The sequence below is a fragment of the Hypanus sabinus genome, chromosome 11 (assembly GCF_030144855.1).
Source record: "Hypanus sabinus isolate sHypSab1 chromosome 11, sHypSab1.hap1, whole genome shotgun sequence".
Taxonomy (NCBI): Eukaryota; Metazoa; Chordata; class Chondrichthyes; order Myliobatiformes; family Dasyatidae; genus Hypanus; species Hypanus sabinus.
Window position 1 is genome coordinate 105,045,611 of NC_082716.1, and position 21,636 is coordinate 105,067,246.

Genomic DNA, 21,636 nt, shown 5'->3' on the forward strand with positions numbered 1-21,636 from the left:
ATGGGATATAATGTCAGTCGAGAGACAGGGACAATGGGATATAATGTCAGTCCAGAGACAGGGACAATGGGATATAATGTCAGTCTGTGGACAGGGAAAATGGATTATAATGTCAGTCTGGGGACAGGGACAATGGGATATAATGTCAGTCTGGGGACAGGTAGAATGGGGTATAATGTCAGTCTGGGGACAGGGACAATGGGATATAATGTCAGTCCAGAGTCAGGTACAATGGGGTATAATGTCAGTCTGGGGACAGGGACAATGGGATATAATGTCAGTCTGGGGACATGGACAATGGGATATAATGTCAGTCCAGAGTCAGGTACAATGGGGTATAATGTTAGTCTGGGGACAGGGAAAATGGGATATAATGTCAGTCTGGGGACAGGGACAATGGGGTATAATGTCAGTCCAGAGACAGGTACAGTGGGGTATAATGTCAGTCTGGGGACAGGGACAATGGGATATAATGTCAGTCTGGGGACAGGGACAATGGGATATAATGTCAGTCCAGGGACCGGGACAGTGGGATATTATGACAGTCTGGGGACAGGGAAAATGGTGTATAATGTCAGTCTGGGGACAGGGACAATGGGATATAACGTCACTCCAGAGTCAGGTACAATGGGGTATAATGTCAGTCTGGGGACAGGTGCAATGGGAGATAATGTCAGTCTGGGGACAGGGACAATTGGATATAATGTCACTCTGGGGACAGGGACAATGGGATATAATAGCAGTCTGGGGACAGGGACAATGGGGTATAATGTCAGTCTGGGGATAGGTGCAATGGGAGATAATGTCAGTCTGGGGACAGGTACAACGGGGTATAATGTCCGTCTGGGGACAGAGTCAATGGGATATAATAGCAGTCTGGGGACAGGGACAATGGGATATAATGTCAGTCTGCGGACAGGGACAATGGAGTATAATGTTAGTCTGGGGACAGGTACAATGGGATATAATGTCAGTCGAGAGACAGGGACAATGGGATATAATGTCAGTCGAGAGACAGGGACAATGGGATATAATGTCAGTCTGTGGACAGGGAAAATGGATTATAATGTCAGTCTGGGGACAGGGACAATGGGATATAATGTCAGTCTGGGGACAGGTAGAATGGGGTATAATGTCAATCTGGGGACAGGGACAATGGGATATAATGTCAGTCCAGAGTCAGGTACAATGGGGTATAATGTCAGTCTGGGGACAGGGACAATGGGATATAATGTCAGTCTGGGGACAGGGACAATGGGATATAATGTCAGTCCAGGGACCGGGACAGTGGGATATTATGACAGTCTGGGGACAGTGAAAATGGTGTATAATGACAGTCTGGGGACAGGGAAAATGGGGTATAATGTCAGTCCAGGGACAGGGACAATGGGGTATAATGTCAGTCTGGGGACAGGTACAACGGGGTATAATGTCCGTCTGGGGACAGAGTCAATGGGATTTAATAGCAGTCCTGGGTCAGCTACAATGGGGTATAATGTCAGTCCAGGGACAGGGACAATGAGGTATAATGTCAGTCTGGGGACAGGTGCAATGGGAGAGAATGTCAGTCTGGGGACAGGGATAATTGGATATAATGTCAGTCTGGGGACAGGGACAATGGGATATAATAGCAGTCTGGGGACAGGGACAATGGGATATAATGTCAGTCTGGGGACAGGTGCAGTGGGAGATGATGTCAGTCTGGGGACAGGTACAACGGGGTATAATGTCCGTCTGGGGACAGAGTCAATGGGATATAATAGCAGTCTGGGGACAGGGACAATGGGATATAATGTCAGTCTGTGGACAGGGACAATGGAGTATAATGCCAGTCCAGGGACAGGGACAATGGGATATAATGTCAGTCTGGGGACAGGTACAATGGGGTATAATGTTAGTCTGGGGACAGGGAAAATGGGGTATAATGTCAGTCCAGGGACAGGGACAATGAGGTATAATGTCAGTCTGGGGACAGGTGCAATGGGAGAGAATGTCAGTCTGGGGACAGGGACAATTGGATATAATGTCAGTCTGGGGACAGGTACAATGGGGTATAATGTTAGTCTGGGGACAGGTACAATGGGATATAATGTCAGTCCAGAGACAGGGACAATGGGATATAATGTCAGTTTGTGGACAGGGAAAATGGATTATAATGTCAGTCTGGGGACAGGGACAATGGGATATAATGTCAGTCTGGGGACAGGTACAATGGGGTATAATGTCAGTCTGGGGAGAGGGGCAATGGGATATAATGTTAGTCTGGGGACAGGGACAATGGGATATAATGTCAGTCCAGAGTCAGGTACCATGGGGTATAATGTCAGTCTGGGGACAGGGACAATGGGATATAATGTCAGTCTGGGGACAGGGACAATGGGATATAATGTCAGTCCAGAGTCAGGTACAATGGGGTATAATGTCAGTCTGGGGACAGGGAAAATGGGATATAATGTCAGTCTGGGGACAGGGACAATGGGGTATAATGTCAGTCCAGAGACATGTACAGTGGGGTATAATGTCAGTCTGGGGACAGGGACAATGGGATATAATGTCAGTCTGGGGACAGGTATAATAGGATATAATGTCAGTCCCTGGACAGGTACAGTGGTTTACAGTGTCAGTCTCGGCACAGGTACAATGGGATATAATGTAAGTCCCTGGACAGGTACAATGGGATATAATGTCAGTCTGGGGACAGGTACAATGGGATATAATGTCAGTCTGCGGACAGGGTCAATGGGGTATAATGTCAGTCTGGTGCAGGTACAATGGGATATAATGTCAGTCCGGGACAGGTACAATGGGTTACGGGGCCAGTATTGGGACAGATACAATCGGTACGGTGTCATTCTGGGGACCAGTAGAATGAGGTTCGGTGGTAGTTCGGGATAGGTACAATGGCATACGGTGTCAGTATACGGACAGGTATACTGGGGTACGGTGTATGCCCTTGGACTGGTGCAATGGGGTACCGTGTCAGTCTGGGACCAGTGGAATGGAGTTTGGTGCCAGTCCAGGGACAGGTACACTGGGGTATTAGGGAAGTTCTGTGGCGGATTCGGCACGGTCTGATGTTAATCTGTGTAGTGAGTAGCTTGTGGGCAGTGACCTGAGACGTTGCTGTTGTCGTTTGCCAGGGGGATGACTCACACTGTGTTTCTGTGCGAACAGGATTACCTGGGCTGCATCATTGACTGTGGAGAACTGCCCCTCCAGCCGGATGAAGTAAACACCTTGTTTTGCAACGTTGAGGACATCTACCAGTTCAACAGGTGGGTCTCCGGGTTGGAGTTACTAACGGCCATGTGACCGAGGGGGGTGGGGACAGAGACCCTGGTTCACACTTTGAGTACATTTTTACCCAGACGTACAGTGCAGAGTAGGCTGTTCCAGCCCTTTGACCCACTTCCATGACTTCACCCCAGCCTAATGACTGGAGAGCTTACAACCTCCAACCCACCAACCATCGTTGTACTGTGGGAGGAAACCCATGCGTTTTCAGGTCAGGTGTACAAACTCCTGACAAATGATGTTTGAATTGAACTCTTGACTCAACTCTTTACTCTATGGCCTGTAATAGTGTTGCACTGACAATAGCGCCCTCTGCTGCCCTGCCCAGGTAATGAATGGGATCTCCGGCACCGTCCCAGGATTCCCCACGGGTTTGTTCGTTCATTCTGTGTGGGGCGTGGGGGGGGGGGGGGGGCCTAAACAGGTGCTACACCTTGTCTAAGGGTGACCTGCAGGCGAGCGGAGGGAAAGAGCACGTTACACCTCCTTTGGTAGAGACGCCTCTCCACCCTGTCACACTCTGTACGTAGGGTGACGCCTGACACGGGAGTGTCTGTACGTAGGGAGACGCCTGATAGGGGAGTGTCTGTACTTAGGGCGACGCCTGTCACGGGAGTGTCTGTACGTAGGGAGACGCCTGACACGGGAGTGTCTGTACGTAGGGTGACGCCTGATACGGGAGTGTCTGTACGTAGGGAGATGCCTGACACGGGAGTGTCTGTACGTAGGGAGACGCCTGACACGGGAGTGTCTGTACGTAGGGTGACGCCTGATACGGGAGTGTCTGTACTTAGGGCGACGCCTGACACGGGAGTGTCTGTACGTAGGGAGACGCCTGACACGGGAGTGTCTGTACGTAGGGTGACGCCTGATACGGGAGTGTCTGTACTTAGGGCGACGCCTGACACGGGAGTGTCTGTACGTAGGGAGATGCCTGACACGGGAGTGTCTGTACGTTGGGCGACGCCTGAGACGGGAGTGACTCTACGTAGGGAGACGCCTGACACGGAGTGTCTGAACGTAGGGTGACGCCTGACACGGAAGTGTCTGAACGTAGGGCGACGCCTGACACGAGAATGTCTGCACGTAGGGCGACGCCTGACACGGGAGTGCCTGTACGTAGGGAGATGCCTGACACGGGAATGTCTGTACGTAGGGCGACGCCTGACACGGGAGTGTCTGAATGTAGGGCGACGCCTGACACGAGAATGTCTGAACGTAGGGCGACGCCTGACACGGGAGTGCCTGTACGTAGGGAGACGCCTGACACCGGAGTGTCAGTACGTAGGGCGACGCCTGACACGGGAGTGTCTGAACGTAGGGAGACGCCTGACATGGGAGAGTCTGTACGTAGGGAGACGCCTGAGACGGGAGTGTCTCTACGTAGGGAGATGCCTGACACGGAGTGTCTGAACGTAGGGGGACGCCTGATACGGGAGTGTCTGTACGTAGGGCGACGCCTGACAGGGGAGTGTCTGTACGTAGGAAGATGCCTGACATGGGAGTGTCTGTACGTACGGAGACGCCTGACATGGGAGTGTCTGTACGTAGGGAGATGCCTGACACGGGAGTGTCTGTACGTAGGGAGACGCCTGACACGGGAGTGTCTGTACGTAGGGAGATGCCTGACATGGGAGTGTCTGTACGTACGGAGACGCCTGACATGGAAGTGTCTGTACGTAGGGAGATGCCTGACACGGGAGTGTCTGTATGTAGGGAAATGCCTGACACGGGAGTGTCAGTATGTAGGGCTACGCCTGACACGGGAGTGTCTGTATGTAGGGAAATGCCTGACAGGGGAGTGTCTGTATGTAGGGTGACGCCTGACACGGGTGTGTCTGAACGTAGGGAGACGCCTGACATGGGAGTGTCAGTATGTAGGGCTACGCCTGACACGGGAGTGTCTGTATGTAGGGAAATGCCTGACAGGGGAGTGTCTGTATGTAGGGAAATGCCTGACAGGGGAGTGTCTGTATGTAGGGTGACGCCTGACACGGGTGTGTCTGAACGTAGGGAGACGCCTGACACGGGAGTGTCTGTATGTAGGGCGACACCTGACACGGGAGTGCCTGAACGTAGGGAGACGCCTGACACGGGAGTGTCTGTATGTAGGGAGACGCCTGACACGGGAGTGTCTGTATGTAGGGAGACGCCTGACACGGGAGTGTCTGTATGTAGGGAGACGCCTGACACGGGAGTGTCTGTATGTAGGGCGACGCCTGACACGGGAGTGTCTGTATGTAGGGAGACGCCTGACATGGGAGTGTCTGTATGTAGGGAGTCGCCTGACACGGGAGTGTCTGTACGTAGGGAGATGCCTGACATGGGAGTGTCTGTACATAGGGTGACTGACTGGAAATGAACCTCTACGAATCACTAAGGTCACACGTCGACCTCCAGTGATCCAGAGACAATAGTCCCAGCCTAATTCAGTCCAATCTCTCCATAGAGCTCAGTCTCCTCAGTCACAGTAATTTCCCCTTGAATCTTTTCTGCGCCCTATCTCGTTTAAAGATGTCCTTGCTACAGCCGGGTGACTGGAACTGTCAGCATTGTCCCTGGGTCACTGGGGCTGGAGGCGACGCTCCCCTATGGGGTGGACCACCGTGTTGTCCAATATCCTCCTTCCATGATGTGTGACTCTTGTTCAGGCCAATGAGAGGACCGAAAGGAGACAGAATGAAAGTGTCTGAGAACCGTACTGTAAACCTGATTTTTAGTTGTCCGAGGCCTCCCGCACACAGTGTGCTGGAAGCTCTCAGCAGGTCAGGAAGCATCTACAGAGGGGAAAAAACGGTCTTCGTTTTGGGCCGAGACCCTTCATTAGGACTGGAAAAAAAAAAGTGAGAAGTCAGAATGAGGAGGTGGAGGGAGGGATGGAAGAAGTACAAGATGGTGGGTGATAGGTGGAACCGGAAGAGGTGGAAGAGCTGGGAAGTTGATGAAGTGCAGGAGAAGGGGAGTCTGATAGGAGCGGACAGGAGACCATGGACCACAGGGAAGGGGGAGGAGCATCGGGGAAGAGATGGGCAGGTAAGGTGAGAGAGGGAAATGCAAACAGGAATGGTGAAGGGGGGGGTGGGAAGTTCGAGAAATCGATGTTCGTGCCAACAGGTTTGAGGCTACCCAGCGTTGCTCCTTCACCCTGTGTGTGTCCTCATCGTGACACTGTAGGAGGCCTTGGACTGACATGCCGGAACGGGAGCGTGAGGTAGAATTGAAATGGGGAATCCCACTCTTTGTGGCCGAAGGGGCGAAGGAGGTGAATGAAGCAGTCTGTGTCGGGTCTGAGGCCTCGCAGGCCACTTCGTCAGGCCGCATTCAAAGGCCGGCTTTACTTGTCACAAGCTAATCAAAACGGAACGAAGTGTGTCGTTTTGCTTCAACGACCGAGGGCGTGCTGGGGACAGTCCATGAGTGTCGCCGTGATTCTGGCACCAACGTAGCATGCCCACGCCTTTCTAGCTCTGACGGGTAGGACTTTGGTCCGTGGGAGGAAACCCAGCACGGTCACGGAGAGGATGTAGAATCCCCTTACAGGCAGCGGAGGGAATTGAACCCGGGTTGCCGAGCACTGGCGCTGCAAAGCGTTATTCCAGCCGCCAAGATACCGTGCCTTCCTTTCCTGCTTGTTCCAGCCAAGAAAAGGTCCAAAATGAAACAGAATGAAACTGTCTGAGAACCATACAGTAAACCTGATTTTTAGTTGTCTGAGGCCTCCCACATCCCACAGTTCAAGGGGCTACTTCTCAAGGCAGATGGTAATTTGACAAGGGTTCCTGGAGCATTCCCCGTGAAACGACTTAAGCTGCTTTTGCAGAGCTGGACTCTTTTACAACCCCTCTGGGCTAAAACCTTTGAAAAGGTCCACAAATAAAATTTGAGAACGTTACACGCTCTGGAATCTGCAGGGTTCCCTGAGCGTCACAAAACAGCAGTCTCTCATCTGTAGGAAAGGCAGTGGTTTTCCTGCCCTGATTTTTTAACCCAACAAGACATAGGAGCAGAATTAGGCCACTTAGACCATCGAGTCTGCTCCACTGTTCCAACGTGGCTGATCCCAGATCCGACTCAACCTCTCACACCTGCCTTCTCGCCATATCCTTTGATGCCCTGACCCAATCAGGAAACCATCAACTTCTATCTTAAATATACCCACTCCACTGCAGGCTATGGCAGAGCATTCCACAGATTCACTAAATCTCTGGCTAAAAAATTCCTAAAGGGTTGCCCCTCAGTTTTGTGGCAGTGCCCTCTAGTTCTGGATATCCCCACTGTAGGAAACGTCCTCTCCACACCTACCCTATCTGGTCCTTTCAACATTTGGTAGGTTTCAATCAGATCCCCACTTATTCTTATAAGTTGCAGTGAGTTCAGGCCAAAAGCTGCCAAACACTCTTCATATGTTAACCCCTTCATTCCTGGAATCATCCTCATGAACCTCCTCTGGACCCTCTCCAATGATAGTTTATTCTTTCCGCAATAAGGGGCCCAAAACTGTTGACAATACTCCAAATGCTGCATTACTAGTGTGTTATAAAGCTTCAGCATTAACTCCTTGTTTTTATATTTTATTCCTCTTGAAATAAATGCCAACGTTGCATTTGTCTTCTTTACCACAGACTCAACCTGTAAATTTACCTTCTGGGAGTTTTGCACAAGGACTCCTAAGTCCCTCTGCACCTCTGATGTTTGAACCTTCTCCCCATTTAGATAACAGTCTGCACTACTGTTCCTTTTACCAAAATACATTATCATACATACATTTCACAACACTGTATTCCATCTGCCACTTTTTTGTCCATTCCTCCAATTTGTCTAAGTCCTGCTGCCATTACATTGCTTCCTCAGCACTACCTGCTCCTCCACCTGTCTTCGTATCATCCACAGATTTTGCGACAAAGCCATCAATTCCATTATCCAAATCACTGACAAACAATGTGAAAAGTAGCGGTCCCAATACTGACCCCTGAGGAACACCACTAGTCACCAGCAGCCAACCAGAAAAGGTCTCTTTTATTCCCACTCACTGCCTCCTGCCTGTCAGCCATTCCTCTATCCATGCCGGTATCTTTCCTGCTATTCCATGGGATTTTGTCTTGTTAGGTAGCCTCACGTGTGGCACCTTTTCAAAGGCCTTCTGAAAATCCAAGTAAATTACATCCATCACCTCCTCTTTGTCCACCTTTTGTTATTTCCTCGAAGAACTCTAACAGATTAGTCAGGCAAGATTTCCCTTTACAGAATCCATGCTGACTTTGACTTACTTTATCATTAGTCTCCAAATACCTTGAAACTTCATCATTAATAATAGACTTCAAGAGTTTCTCAATTACTGGCCTATAATTCCTTTCTTTTGTCTTCCTCCCTTCTTAAAGAGCAGTGTGACATTTGCAATTTTCCAGTCCTCTGGGACCATGCCAGAATCAAGTGATCCTTGAAAGATCATGATCAATGCATCCGTTATCTCTTCAGCAACCTCTCTCAGGGCTCTGGGATGTAGTCCATCTGGCCCAGGTGACTTAGGACCTTTGAGCTGGTGGTGCTGCAGAGAGCAGAAGACCATGAGACATAAGAGCACAATTAGGCCATTCAGCCCATCAAGTCTACTCCGTCATTCCATTGTGGCTGACTTATTGCTCCTCTCAACTCCATTTTCCTGCCTTCTCCCCGTAATCTTTGACACCCTGATTAATCAAGAACCTACCAACCTCCACTTTAAATATACACAATGACTTATCCTCCACAGCAATTTGTGGCAATGAATTCCACTACCCTCTGGCTAATGAAGTTCCTCCTCATATCTGTTCTAAAGAGCCATTAAACACTCCTGATATCTTAACCCTTTCATTCCTGGGGTTATTCTAGTGAACCTCCTCAGGATCATCTCCAATTTCAACACATCCTTTCTCATCCCTGCAACAGGCTAAGTGCTACAGCTGCCCATTCTCCTCCTTCCTCACCTCCATTCAGGGCCCCAGACAGGTGAAACCACGCAACACACACAAAATGCTGGTGGAACGCAGCAGGCCAGGCAGCATCTATAGGAAGAAGTACAGTCGATGTTTTGGGCTGAGACCCTCTGTCAGGGCTAACTGAAAGAAGAGATAGTAAGAGATTTGAAAGTGGGAGAGGGAGATCCAAAATGATAGGAGAGGTCCGGAGGGGGAGGGATGAAGCTAAGAACTGGAAGGGTGATTGGCAAAAGTGATACAGAGCTGGAGAAGGGAAAGGATCATGGGACGGGAGGCCTCAGGGGAAAGAAAGGGGGAGGGGAGCACCAGAGGGAGATGGAGAGCAGGCAAGGAGTGATTGTGAGAGGGACAGAAAGAGAAAAAAGAGAGAGAGAAAAGGGGGAAGGGGGAAATAATAGATAAATATATCAGGGATGGGGTAAGAAGGGGAAGAGGGGCATTAACAGAAGTTAGAGAAGTCAATGTTCATGCCAGCAGGTTGGAGGCTACCCAGCCGGTATATAAGGTGTTGTTCCTCCAACCTGAGTGTGGCTTCATCTTGATAGTAGAGGAGGCCATGGACAGACATATCAGCATGGGAATAGGCATCTAACAGTAGAGGAGGCCATGGATTATCTTGAGAGTAGAGGAGGCCATGGATTATCTTGAGAGTAGAGGAGGCCGTGGATTATCTTGGGAGTAGAGGAGGCCGTGGATTATCTTGAGAGTAGAGGAGGCCGTGGATTATCTTGAGAGTAGAGGAGGCCGTGGATTATCTTGAGAGTAGAGGAGGCCGTGGATTATCTTGAGAGTAGAGGAGGCCGTGGATTATCTTGAGAGTAGAGGAGGCCGTGGATTATCTTGAGAGTAGAGGAGGCCGTGGATTATCTTGAGAGTAGAGGAGGCCGTGGATTATCTTGAGAGTAGAGGAGGCCGTGGATTATCTTGAGAGTAGAGGAGGCCGTGGATTATCTTGAGAGTAGAGGAGGCCGTGGATTATCTTGAGAGTAGAGGAGGCCGTGGATTATCTTGAGAGTAGAGGAGGCCGTGGATTATCTTGAGAGTAGAGGACAGGTGAAAGCGCTGGGTGGCTATGAGAGTCTGGTGCTCCTATTGCAGTCTGGTCTACATTAGTGAGACGCATCATAAATTGGGGAACCACTTCATCAAGCAGCTCTGCTCCACTTGCCAACTTCCCAATGGCTGAACATTTTAATTCCTATTCCCATTCTTGTTCTGACATGTTGGCCCATGGCCTCCACGTGCCAGGATGAGTCTATTGTCAGGGTGAAGGAGCAACACCTTATTTTCCATCTGGGTGGCCTCCATGAATATGGATTTATCCTCACAGTGAACAATTTCCCCTCCCACTTCCTTTATTCCCCACTCTGACCTTTTACTTCTTCTCACCTTACTATTATCTCCCCCTGGGTCCTCTCCTCCTTCCTTTTCTCCTATGATCCACTCTCCTCTCCCATCCTGTTCCCTCTCCAGCCCTTCCCCCCCCCCCCCCCCACCTGACTTCACCTTACAGCTAGCCTCCTTCACCATCACCCATCTTTTTATTCTGGCGTCTTTCCCCTTACTTCCAGCCCGAAGTGTCGACCATGGACGCTGCCTGACCTGCCGAGTTCCTCCAGCATTTTGTGTGTGTTACTCTGTCCATAGACACTGTCTGACCTGCTGAGTTCCTCCAGCATTTTGTGTGTGTTACTCTGTCCATTGACACTGTCTGACCTGCTGAGTTCCTCCAGCATTTTGTGTGTGTTACTCTGACCATAGACACTGTCTGACCTGCCGAGTTCCTCCAGCATTTTGTGTGTGTTACTCTGACCATTGACACTGTCTGACCTGCTGAGTTCCTCCAGCATTTTGTGTGTGTGTTGCTTTCTTAGAAAAGGGGCCCAAAACTGCTTACAGCTCTCTGAGGTCAGTTTGACCAATGCTTTATGAAGCCTCAGCCAGCTTTATATCTTTTCCTTTGTATTCTAGACCTCTCAAAATTAGTGCTAACAATTATTATTACATTTTTGTATTTGCACAATATTTGCAGTTTTTCTTTGATTCTATCGTGCTTCTTTGTATTTACTCCGAATTCCCACCAGAATATGGTGACTCGTATGTAGCTTGATAATAAATTTACTTTGATCTTCTGATGGAGATGAGGACAGTTGGCGGTGAGGGAGCAGATGAGGTCCGACACGTCTGGTTGCCGGTGCTGTAGAGCATTACGCACACCACTGTGCTACCATACCATTAGGGACATAAACAGGAGGGTGATCTGCCCCTCGATCCTCTCCCACCCTTCAATAACACCACGGCTGACTCCGTTCCCTGTGCACTTTCCCAACACATCCCCTTTTTCAAGCAACACACACAAAATGCTGGTGGAACACAGCAGGCCAGGCAGCATCTATAGGGAGAAGCACCATCGACATTTCAGGCCGAGACCCTTCGTCAGGACTAACTGAAAGGAAAGATAGTAAGAGATTTTTAAACCTATAGATGCTGCCTGGCCTGCTGTGTTCCATCAGCATTCTGTGTGTGTTGTTTGATTTTCCGGCATCTGAAGATTTCCTCGTGTTTGCCCCTTGAAAATGTCCTGAATGCTGCGGAGGCTCGTGCCCACGATGGAACTGACTGATTTTACAACTTTACACCTTATTTTGACCCTGTACAGTAGCCTCTCTGCGCCGGACGGTGATGCAGCCTGTTAGAAATCTCGCCACGGTACATCTGCAGAAGTTTGCAAGTGTTTTAGGTGACTTTCCAACCTCCTCAAACTCCTGATGAAGTACAGCGGCTGTCGTGCCTTCTTTGTAGCTGCGTCGATGTGTTGGGTCCAGGACAGATCCTCAGAGATACTGATACCCAGGAACTTGAAACTGCTCTTTGGTCTTACTGACAATGAGTGCCAGGCTCTTGCTGTGACTCCACTCAACCAGCAGATAGATCTCAGTCTAGACCAGAGCCTCTAAGCGGACTAGGGACGAGAATGCCGAACTTCTTCAGAGTATTTCATCCCCGGACGCTAGTCCCAGGTTCGGACGATCAGTGTTGCACATAGAAGATAGGCAGTAATTTTTGCACAAAGAGCTCCTGCAGCTGGACAGTGCGTTGTGGTAACTGCTCCATCATCGCAGACCCCCACCATCCAGGACACGCTCTCTTCTTGCTGCTGTCATCGGGGAGAAGGTACAAGAGCCTCAGGACCCACACCACCAGGTTCAGGAACAGTTATCACCCCACAACCATCAGGCTCCTGAACCAGTGTGGATAACTTCACTCACCAAAATGAGCCTCAGGTCCCACACCACCAGGTTCAGGAACAGTTATTACCCCACAACCATCAGGCTCCTGAACCAGTGTGGATAACTTCACTCACCAAAATGAGCCTCAGGTCCCACACCAACAGGTTCAGGAACAGTTATTACCTCACAACCATCAGGCTCCTGAACCAGTGTGGATAACTTCACTCACCACAATGAGCCACAGGTCCCACACCACCAGGTTCAGGAACAGTTATTACCCCTCAACCATCAGGCTCCTGGACCAAAGGGGATAACTTCACTCACCCCATCACTGAACTGTTCCCACAACCAATGGACTCACTTTCAAGGACCCTTCATCTCATGTTCTCGATATTTATCCCTTATTTAGTGATTATTATGGGTTTTCTGTTGTTTTACTGTGAATGCTGGAGCAGACTTGACTCTGTGGTCTGTAGCCAACACATGACACAGTGCTAAATTGAACTGAACATTCCTAGACTGTTTAATCGACTCTGAAGTTTCCTTTGTACATGTGTGTCTTTGCTGTTGTGCGATTTGCTCTTTTTTTTGCACGTTGGGTGTTTGATGTTTTTCTTTGTGTGGGCTCCATGGTGTTTCTTTGTTTTGTGGCTGTCTGTGGGAAGACGAACCAGGGTTGGATACTGCGTACGTACTTTGATAATAAATGTTCTTTGAATCTTTGAAACCTTAGGACTCATACCACCAAATTCAGGAAGATTATTACCCCTCAATCATCAGGCTTTTGAACCAGAAGGGTTAATTTCACCCACCCCAACACTGAACTGTTCTCATAACTTACAGACTTACTTTCAAGGACCTTTCATCTCATGTTCTCAATATTTATTGCTTATTTATTTATTTGTTTTTTTCCTCAGCTCAAGCTAGTAAAACCTGAGGTAGGGACATAGCCAAACACACTCAATTGCTAGGAACTTTTGGACCATTCTGGTGGTTGTGGCTTTCTGAAGATTTACACAGACATTGCTAGATATTACATAGCCCAGTACATCACACAAACCAATCTTCCATCCTTGGACTCACTTTACACCGCACGCTGTTGGAGCAGTGCTGCCAGGATATTCAAGAACACGACCCACCCAGCCAAAACAATTTTTGTCCTCCTTCCCTCCGGGAGAAGGTTCAGGAGCTTGAAGATTCGTAAAGCCAGATTTGGGAACAGCTTCCTTCCAACTGTGATAAGACTGCTGAACGGATCCTGACCCGGATCTGGGCCGTACCTTCCAAATATCCGGACCTGACTTGCACTACCTGACGGCTTCTCGGCAGAGATTGTTAAGAGCACCAAACTTCTTGGTGTTCACCTGATGGAGAATCTCACCTGGTCCCTCAACACCAGCTCCATAGCAAAGAAAGCCCAGCAGCGTCTCTACTTTCTGCAAAGGCTGAGGAAAGTCCATCTCCCACCCCCCATCCTCATCACATTCTACAGGGGTTGTATTCAGAGCATCCTGAGCAGCTGCATCACTGCCTGGTTCGGAAATTGCACCATCTCGGATCGCAAGACCCTGCAGCGGATAGTGAGGTCTGCTGAGATAATCGGGGTCTCTCTTCCCACCATCACGGACATTTACGCTGCATCCGCAAAGCTAACAGCATTATGAAGGACCCCACGCATCCCTCATACAATCTCTTCTCCCTCTGCTGTCCGGGGAATGGCACCAAAGCATTCGGGCTCTCACGACCAGACTATGTATCAGTTTCTTCCCCCAAGCTATCTGACTCCTCAATACCCAGAGCCTGGACTGACACCTTGCCCTACTGTCCTGTTTATTATTTATTGTAATGCCTGCACTGTTTTTGTGCACTTTACGTAGTCCAGTGTAGGTCTGTAGTCCAGTGTAGCTTTCCCTGTGTTGTTTATTTTTACTTAGTTCAGTCTAATTTTTGTACTGTGTCATGTAACACCATGGTCCTGACAAACATTGTCTCATTTTTACTATGCACTTTACCAGCAGTTATGGTCGAAATGACAATAAAAGTGACTTGACTTGATTACCTTACTTTCCCTTTTCTATTTTCTAATTATGATCTATAATTTAAATTTTTATTATATTTACTTCGATTTGTATTCCAGGGAGCATGAAGCGCAAAATCAAATATTGCTGTGATGATTGTATGTTCTAGTATCAATTGTTTGGTGACAGTAAAGTAAAGCCCTCATTGTTTAATGCAATTGTGTAGTGCCTTTGGGATCACACCAGTTATAGATGTTACTATCGAGACAATGTATATCCTGTTTATGTTCCATAGTCTTTCAATTTCCTCTTCTAATTCAGCATATTTCTGGTGTTTTTCACTGACTGATTTCTGTATGTTGTGTGTGTTTGCAATGGCTAAATCTGTTAAATAAGCTGTTCTTGCTTGTTTATCATGTAATATTATATCCATATGGTTATCATGGATTGTCCTATCAGTAATAACTGATGGGTCATAATATACAGTGCCTATAAAAAGTATTCACCCCTCCTGGGAGTTTTCATGTATTACAACATTGAGTCATAATGGATTTAATTTGGCTTTTTGACACATTGATAGAAAAAGACTATTGTGTCAAAGTGAAAACAGATCTCTACAAATTGGTCTAACTTTATTACTAATATAAAACACAAAATAATTGATTGCATATATATTCACCCCCCTTCTATTTAGTAGATGCACCCTTGGCATCATTTACAGCCTGGAGTCTGTGTGGATAGGTCTCTATCAGCTTTGCACATCTGACACTGCAAATTTTCCCCATTCCTCTTTACAGAACTGGCCAAACTCTGTCAGATTGCATGGGGATTGTGAGAGAACAGCTCTTTTCATGTCCAGCAACAAATTCTCAATTGGATTGAGGTCTGGACTCTGACTGCCTCTCCAGGACATTAACTTTGTTTTTAAGCCATTCCCGTGTAGCTTTGGCTTTATGCTTGGGGTCATTGCCTTGCTGGAAAACAAATCTTCTCCCAAGTTACAGTTCTCTTTCAGACTGCATCAGGTTTTCCTCCAGGATTTCCCTGTATTTTGCTGCATTCATTTTACCCTCTACCTTCACAAGCCGTCCAGGGGCTGCTGCAGTGAAGCATCCCCACAGCGTGATGCAGCCACCACCATGCTTCATGGTAGAGATAATGTGTGTTTGATGATGTGCAGTGTTTAGTTTGATGGCCAAAAAGCTCTATTTGGATTTCATCAAACAATAGAACCTTCTTCCAGCTGACTTCAGAGTCTCCCACATGCCTTCTGACAAACTCTAGCTGAGATTTCATGTTTTCTTTCTCAACAGTGGCTTTCTCTTTGTCACTCTCCCATAAAGCTGTGACTGGTGAAGCATCTGGACAACAGTTGTTGTATGTGCCATCTCTCCTATCCCAGCCACTGAAGCTTGTAATTCCTCCAGAGTTGTCACAGGTCTCTTGGTGGCCTCCCTCACTAGTCCCCTTCATGCACGGTCACTCAGTGTTTGAGGACGGCCTGCTCTAGGCAGATTTACAGCTGTGCCATATTCTTTCCATTTCTTGATGATTGATTTAACTGTACTCCAAGAAATATTCAGTGACTTGGAGATTTTTTTTGTATCCATCTCCTGACTTGCGCTTTTCAATAACCTTTTCATGGAGTTGCTTGGAGTGTTCTTTTGTCTTCATGGTGCAGTTTTTGCCAGGATACTGACTTACCAGCAGTTGAACCCTCCAGATACAGGTGTATTTTTCCTACAGTCAATTGAAACACCGTGACTGCACACAGGTGATCCCCATTTAACTAATTATGTGATTTCTAAAACCAATTGGCTGCTTGCGATGATTTGGTGTGTCATATTAAAGGGGGTGAATACTAATTAATTCAGATCACTTTGTTGAGATCTGTTTTCACATTCACTTTTCTGTTGATCAGTGTCAGAACGGTTAAATTAAATCCACTGTGATTCAATGTTATAAAACAATAAAACCTGAAAACTTCCGGGGGGGGGGGGGGTGGGAGTGTGAATACTTTTTATAATTTGTGGATCAGGCTTGTATTTATGGTTAGGTGTGATTTCATTTATGAGTTTGTGTTTTAAAGCAAGATTTTGGTGAATGGTGTTTGCCAGTTGTTTATGTCTGCGTACGTAATCAGATTGAGTTAAACTGCTGTAGGATCCTGTAATGTGCTGGATTGTTTCTGTTTTCTCTCAGCATTTTCTACATTTGTTGTCTTGAACTTTTGGGTCTTTTATTATGTATTTTTGATCATATTTTGTATTAACCATCTGTCCTGTGTTATTATTGTTGGTTTATTTTGTTGTTTCTTTGTGTTTACTTTGAACACCTGCAAGAAAATGAACCTCAGGGTTGTATATGGTGACATATACAGTATGTACTTTGATAACAAATTTACTTTTAACTTTGAACTTTAAACCGTGTGATAGGATTTCTCACATCTTTAGTGTGAAACAGTATTACAGTGATATCAGATCATCAGAGGTCCTGATGTCAAAATGGACTCTATCGTCACCTGTTCAGAGTTCAAAGTGCATTTATTATCAAAGTATGAATAAATTATACAGCCTTGACATCTGTCTCCTCACAGGCAGCCACAAAACAAGAAAATCCGAGGCTTCAACGTTTCTCTGTTTCGCATGCCCCAACTCCATCTAGACTTTGCTCCGACCATTGCTCCTTGAACATGCCTCGACCTTGCTCCGAGTCATCCTCGCACCTGCACGCCTCCGCCCTCGAGTCAGCCTCGCACCTGCACGCCTCCGCCCTCGAGTCAGCCTCGCACCTGCACGCCTCAGCCCTCGAGTCAGCCTCGCACCTGCACGCCTCAGCCCTTGAGTCAGCCTCGCACCTGCACGCCTCCGCCCTCGAGTCAGCCTCGCACCTGCACGCCTCAGCCCTCGAGTCAGCCTCGCATCTGCACGCCTCCGCCCTCGAGTCAGCCTTACCTTTGCTTGCCTCTTCCTTGTTTGCAGTGATCACTTACCATAAATTTCCACAGAAGTGTTGTTAATAAAATATTTAGTTGCATTTCCTGCTTTATGAACCACCAAGTAAGCTGTCACCTAATTTCAGTCGTGCAAAGAAGTACAACATTTGTGTGCACAGATGCTGTGAAAGGCTTACTTGCTGCAGCAACACAGGCCCATATATATGAAAAACATATATAAAATTGTACAGGAACAACACGATTAGAATATAAAAGGTTCACTGTCACAGTGTTGCTGTACTGAGGTAATGATTAGGGTTGTGCCAATTGGTTCAACAACTGAATAGTTGAAGGGATGCAACTGTTCCTGAACCTAGTAGGGTGGGACTTCAGGCTTCTGTACCTTCTGCCTAATGGTAGCTGTGAGAAGATGGCATGGCCTGAGTGGTGGGGCTCTTTGATGATGGAAATTGCCTTCTTGAGGCAGTAGATATGACGCTGGTGGGGAGAGGTGTGCCTGTGATGTACTGGGCTGAGTCGACTGCTCCGTGCAGCTTCATACAATCCAGCTGTGGCAGGCCATAATGCAACCAGTCAGAATACTTTCAGCAGTACATCCGTCCAAACTTGTGACAAATTCAACCTCCTTAGCCTTCTTTTGGATTGTAGAGCCGACGCAGATTGGGGAACCGCTTCACCCGCCTGCTACAACAGGCCACCCATTTTAATTCCCATTCTGGCATGTTGGTCCATGGCCTCCTCTAATGCCACAGGAGGCCACTCTCAGGTGGGAGGAGAGCATGTTCTGTCTGGGTAGTCTCCAACCTGACAGCATGAGCACCAATTTCTCTAACTTCTGGCAGTTCCACTCCCTCACTATTCTCTCTGCTTCCATTCCCCTCTCTGGCTTTCCTCACCTGCCCATCACCTCCCTCTGGTGCTTCTCCTCCTCCCCTTTCTCTCATGGTCCACTCTCCTCTCCTATCAGATTCCTCCTTCTTCAGCTCTTTACCTCTTCAACCTATTACTTCCCAGCTTCGTATTTCATCCTCCCTTTTCCGCTCACCCACCTGGTTTCACCTATCACCTGCCAGCTAGTCCTCCTCCCTCTTCCCCCACCTTCTTACCCTTCTTTTCCAGCCCTGATGCCTGCCTCAGGCATTTCCATCCTAACAATCCCTTTACAATGGCTCCCAAATCACAGTTCAGCCTGGGACTCCTGGCTTCTCTGCAAGGATACGTTTTCCCTGGAGGGTTAGGCTTGGGAAGCTGGGATACAGCAATCCTGCGATGAAGCAGCCAAGCGGTGCGGCCTGATGTTGGAGGTCGAGTGGTCTGGTTTCAGGGGCTGTGGTCATTGGTCAGACAGAGTCCCGTCCACTCCCTCCCACCTTCTTTCAGCCACAGAACGTCCTGGCGCTCTCCTAGTTCCAGAGTCCAGATCTGGCCCATGGTCAGCTCTTTTGAAGCAGGTTAGAACGTTGCATGAGGGTGACGATCACCGGTAAAGCCAAGTTCATTCCAGTGGGAGGAGGAGACCCTTCAGCCCATCGGGTCTGTACTGTCTTTAATCTCAAGCTCGATTTCAAAGTTTAAAAGAAGATTGGATAGGTACGTGGATAGTAAGGGTTTGGAGGGTTACGATCCTGGTGCAGGTCAATAGGAGTAGGCATTTAAAAATGGTTTGGCCTAGGGCCAGTTTCTGCGCTGTACTTTTCTATGACTCTATCCTACGACACTCCCCAACTTGCGGTCCTTTTGGCCTGAAGATCATAGTTCCTCAAGTCCCCATCGAGACCCTTTGGTGAGGCCAGATTTGGAGTTTAGCGTGCAGTAAGGAAGACTATCAGAGAGTGCAGAGGGTCTGGAGCAGCTGAGAAGTGGCAGATGGAGTTTAATGCAGACAAGTGCGAGGTGTTGCGTTTTGGGTGAACCAACCAGGGTAGGCCTCACATGGTGAACAATGGGGCACCGAGGATTATGGTAGAACAAAGGGATTTGGGAACATAGATCGATAATTCTTTGAAAGAGGCATCACAGTTAGATTGAGTCATAAAGGAAGTTTTAGGCTCACTGGCCTTCGTAAATCAATATATTGAATACAAGAGTTGGGGTGACATTGATGAGGCCTAACTTGGAGTATTCTGTGCAGCACGCACAAAATGCTGGAGGAATTCAGCAGGCCAGACAGCATTTATGGAAAAAAGTACAGCCGACATTTCAGGCCAAAACCCTTTGGGAATGACAAACTACTTCTGTAGAAAGGGTTGCTGAGAGCAATCATGGTCATGGAAAGGTCATGATTGCCCACTTCATATGACACAGCACAGAATGAATGAATGATAAATGTATACACGCACGCACATGCACTCACGCACTCACACACACCCTCACACACTCACTCACACTCACACACACACTCACACACACTCACACTCACACACACACTCACACACACCCTCACACACTCACTCACACTCACATACTCACTCACACACACCCTCACACACTCACTCACTCACACTCACATACTCAATCACACTCACATACTCACTCACACTCACACACACACTCACACTCACACACACACACACACTCACACACACACTCACACACACACACTCACACTCACATACACACACACACACTCACATACTCACTCACACACACCCTCACACACTCACTCACTCACACTCACACACACACTCACACTCACACACACACACACACTCACACACACACTCACACACACACACTCACACTCACATACACACACACACACTCACATACTCACTCACACACACCCTCACACACTCACTCACTCACACTCACATACTCAATCACACTCACATACTCACTCACACTCACACACACACTCACACTCACACACACACACACACTCACACACACACTCACACACACACACTCACACTCACATACACACACACACACTCACATACTCACTCACACACACCCTCACACACTCACTCACTCACACTCACATACTCACTCACACTCACATACTCACATACTCACTCACACTCACACACACACACTCACACACACCCTCACACACTCACTCACTCACTCACACACACCCTCACACACTCACTCACTCACACACACACACACACACACACACACACACACACACACACACACACACACACACACACACACACACACACACACACACACACACTGTCTGTATTTCTAACTGTAATGGATAGTACATGTTATATATTGCGTTGTACTGCTGCCGCAAGATAGCAAGTTTCATGACACACCTGATGCCAGTGACATAATCCTGAATGTGATTCTCCTTTGCCCACACTCTAACAGTTATTTCTTCTTACAGTGAGCTGCTGGAAGACCTGGAGGGTTGCAAAGACCCCATTGGGGTGGCGGAATGCTTTGTGGAACGGGTGAGTAGGCAGATATTTTCAGCTCTCCCCTCACGCTGAAGCCCCTCCCACAACCAGCCACAGCACCCTCCATTGCTGTGACGGCTGAAAGCTCTCAGTGATTACCGGGAGCTAGAATGGTGTCTAGGGAGGGGATGGTGGAGAAACTGAACAGGGAATTCTAAAGGTTGGGATGACCAAGTGTGTGTGATCTCTCCTCTTTCCTCTCTTCTCCCCCTCTCCTTCCCCTCTCCCTCTCCCTCTCTCACCTTCCTTTCCCACTCTCTCCTTTTCTCTCTCACCTTCCCCTTTTCTCTCTCTTCTTCCCCTTCTCTCCCCCTCTCTTTCCCCCCCTCTCTCTCTCCCCTCTCCCCCTTTCTCTCCCTTCTCTCTCCCCCTTCTCTCTCCCCCTTCTCCCCCTCCCCTCCTCTCCCCCTCTCCCCTCCCCCTCTCCCCTCCCCCTCTCCCCTCCCCCTCTCCCCTCCCCTCCCCCTCTCCCCCTCTCTCCCCCTCCCCCCTCTCCCCCTCTCTCCTCCCCCTCCCTGCTCCCCTCCCCTCCCCCTCTCCCCTATCCCCCTCCCCTCCCCCTCTCCCTCCTCCCCTCCCCCTCTCCCTCCTCCCCCTCCCCCTCTCTCTCCTCCCCCTCTCTCTCCTCCCCCTCTCTCTCCTCCCCCTCTCTCTCCCTCTCCCTCTCTCTCCCTCTCCCCCCACTCCTCTCTCCCCCTCTGGTGGCATTGTGGCAGGGTAAGAGATGGCCCCTGTAAGGCAGAGGTTGAACAG

The 21,636-nt window shown here is 48.5% G+C and overlaps 1 protein-coding gene across 3 annotated transcripts in view; it reads left to right on the plus strand.

The window, feature by feature from the left end:
• Positions 1–21,636, plus strand: part of LOC132402246 (pleckstrin homology domain-containing family G member 2-like) — a 266,962-nt gene that overhangs the window by 201,216 nt on the left and 44,110 nt on the right. For all 3 annotated transcript variants that reach the window (XM_059985016.1, XM_059985015.1, XM_059985017.1), the window contains 2 exons: positions 3,175–3,275; positions 20,811–20,877. In XM_059985016.1, the coding sequence (XP_059840999.1) occupies positions 3,175–3,275; positions 20,811–20,877 (168 nt within the window). The remainder of the gene's footprint in view (positions 1–3,174; positions 3,276–20,810; positions 20,878–21,636) is intronic.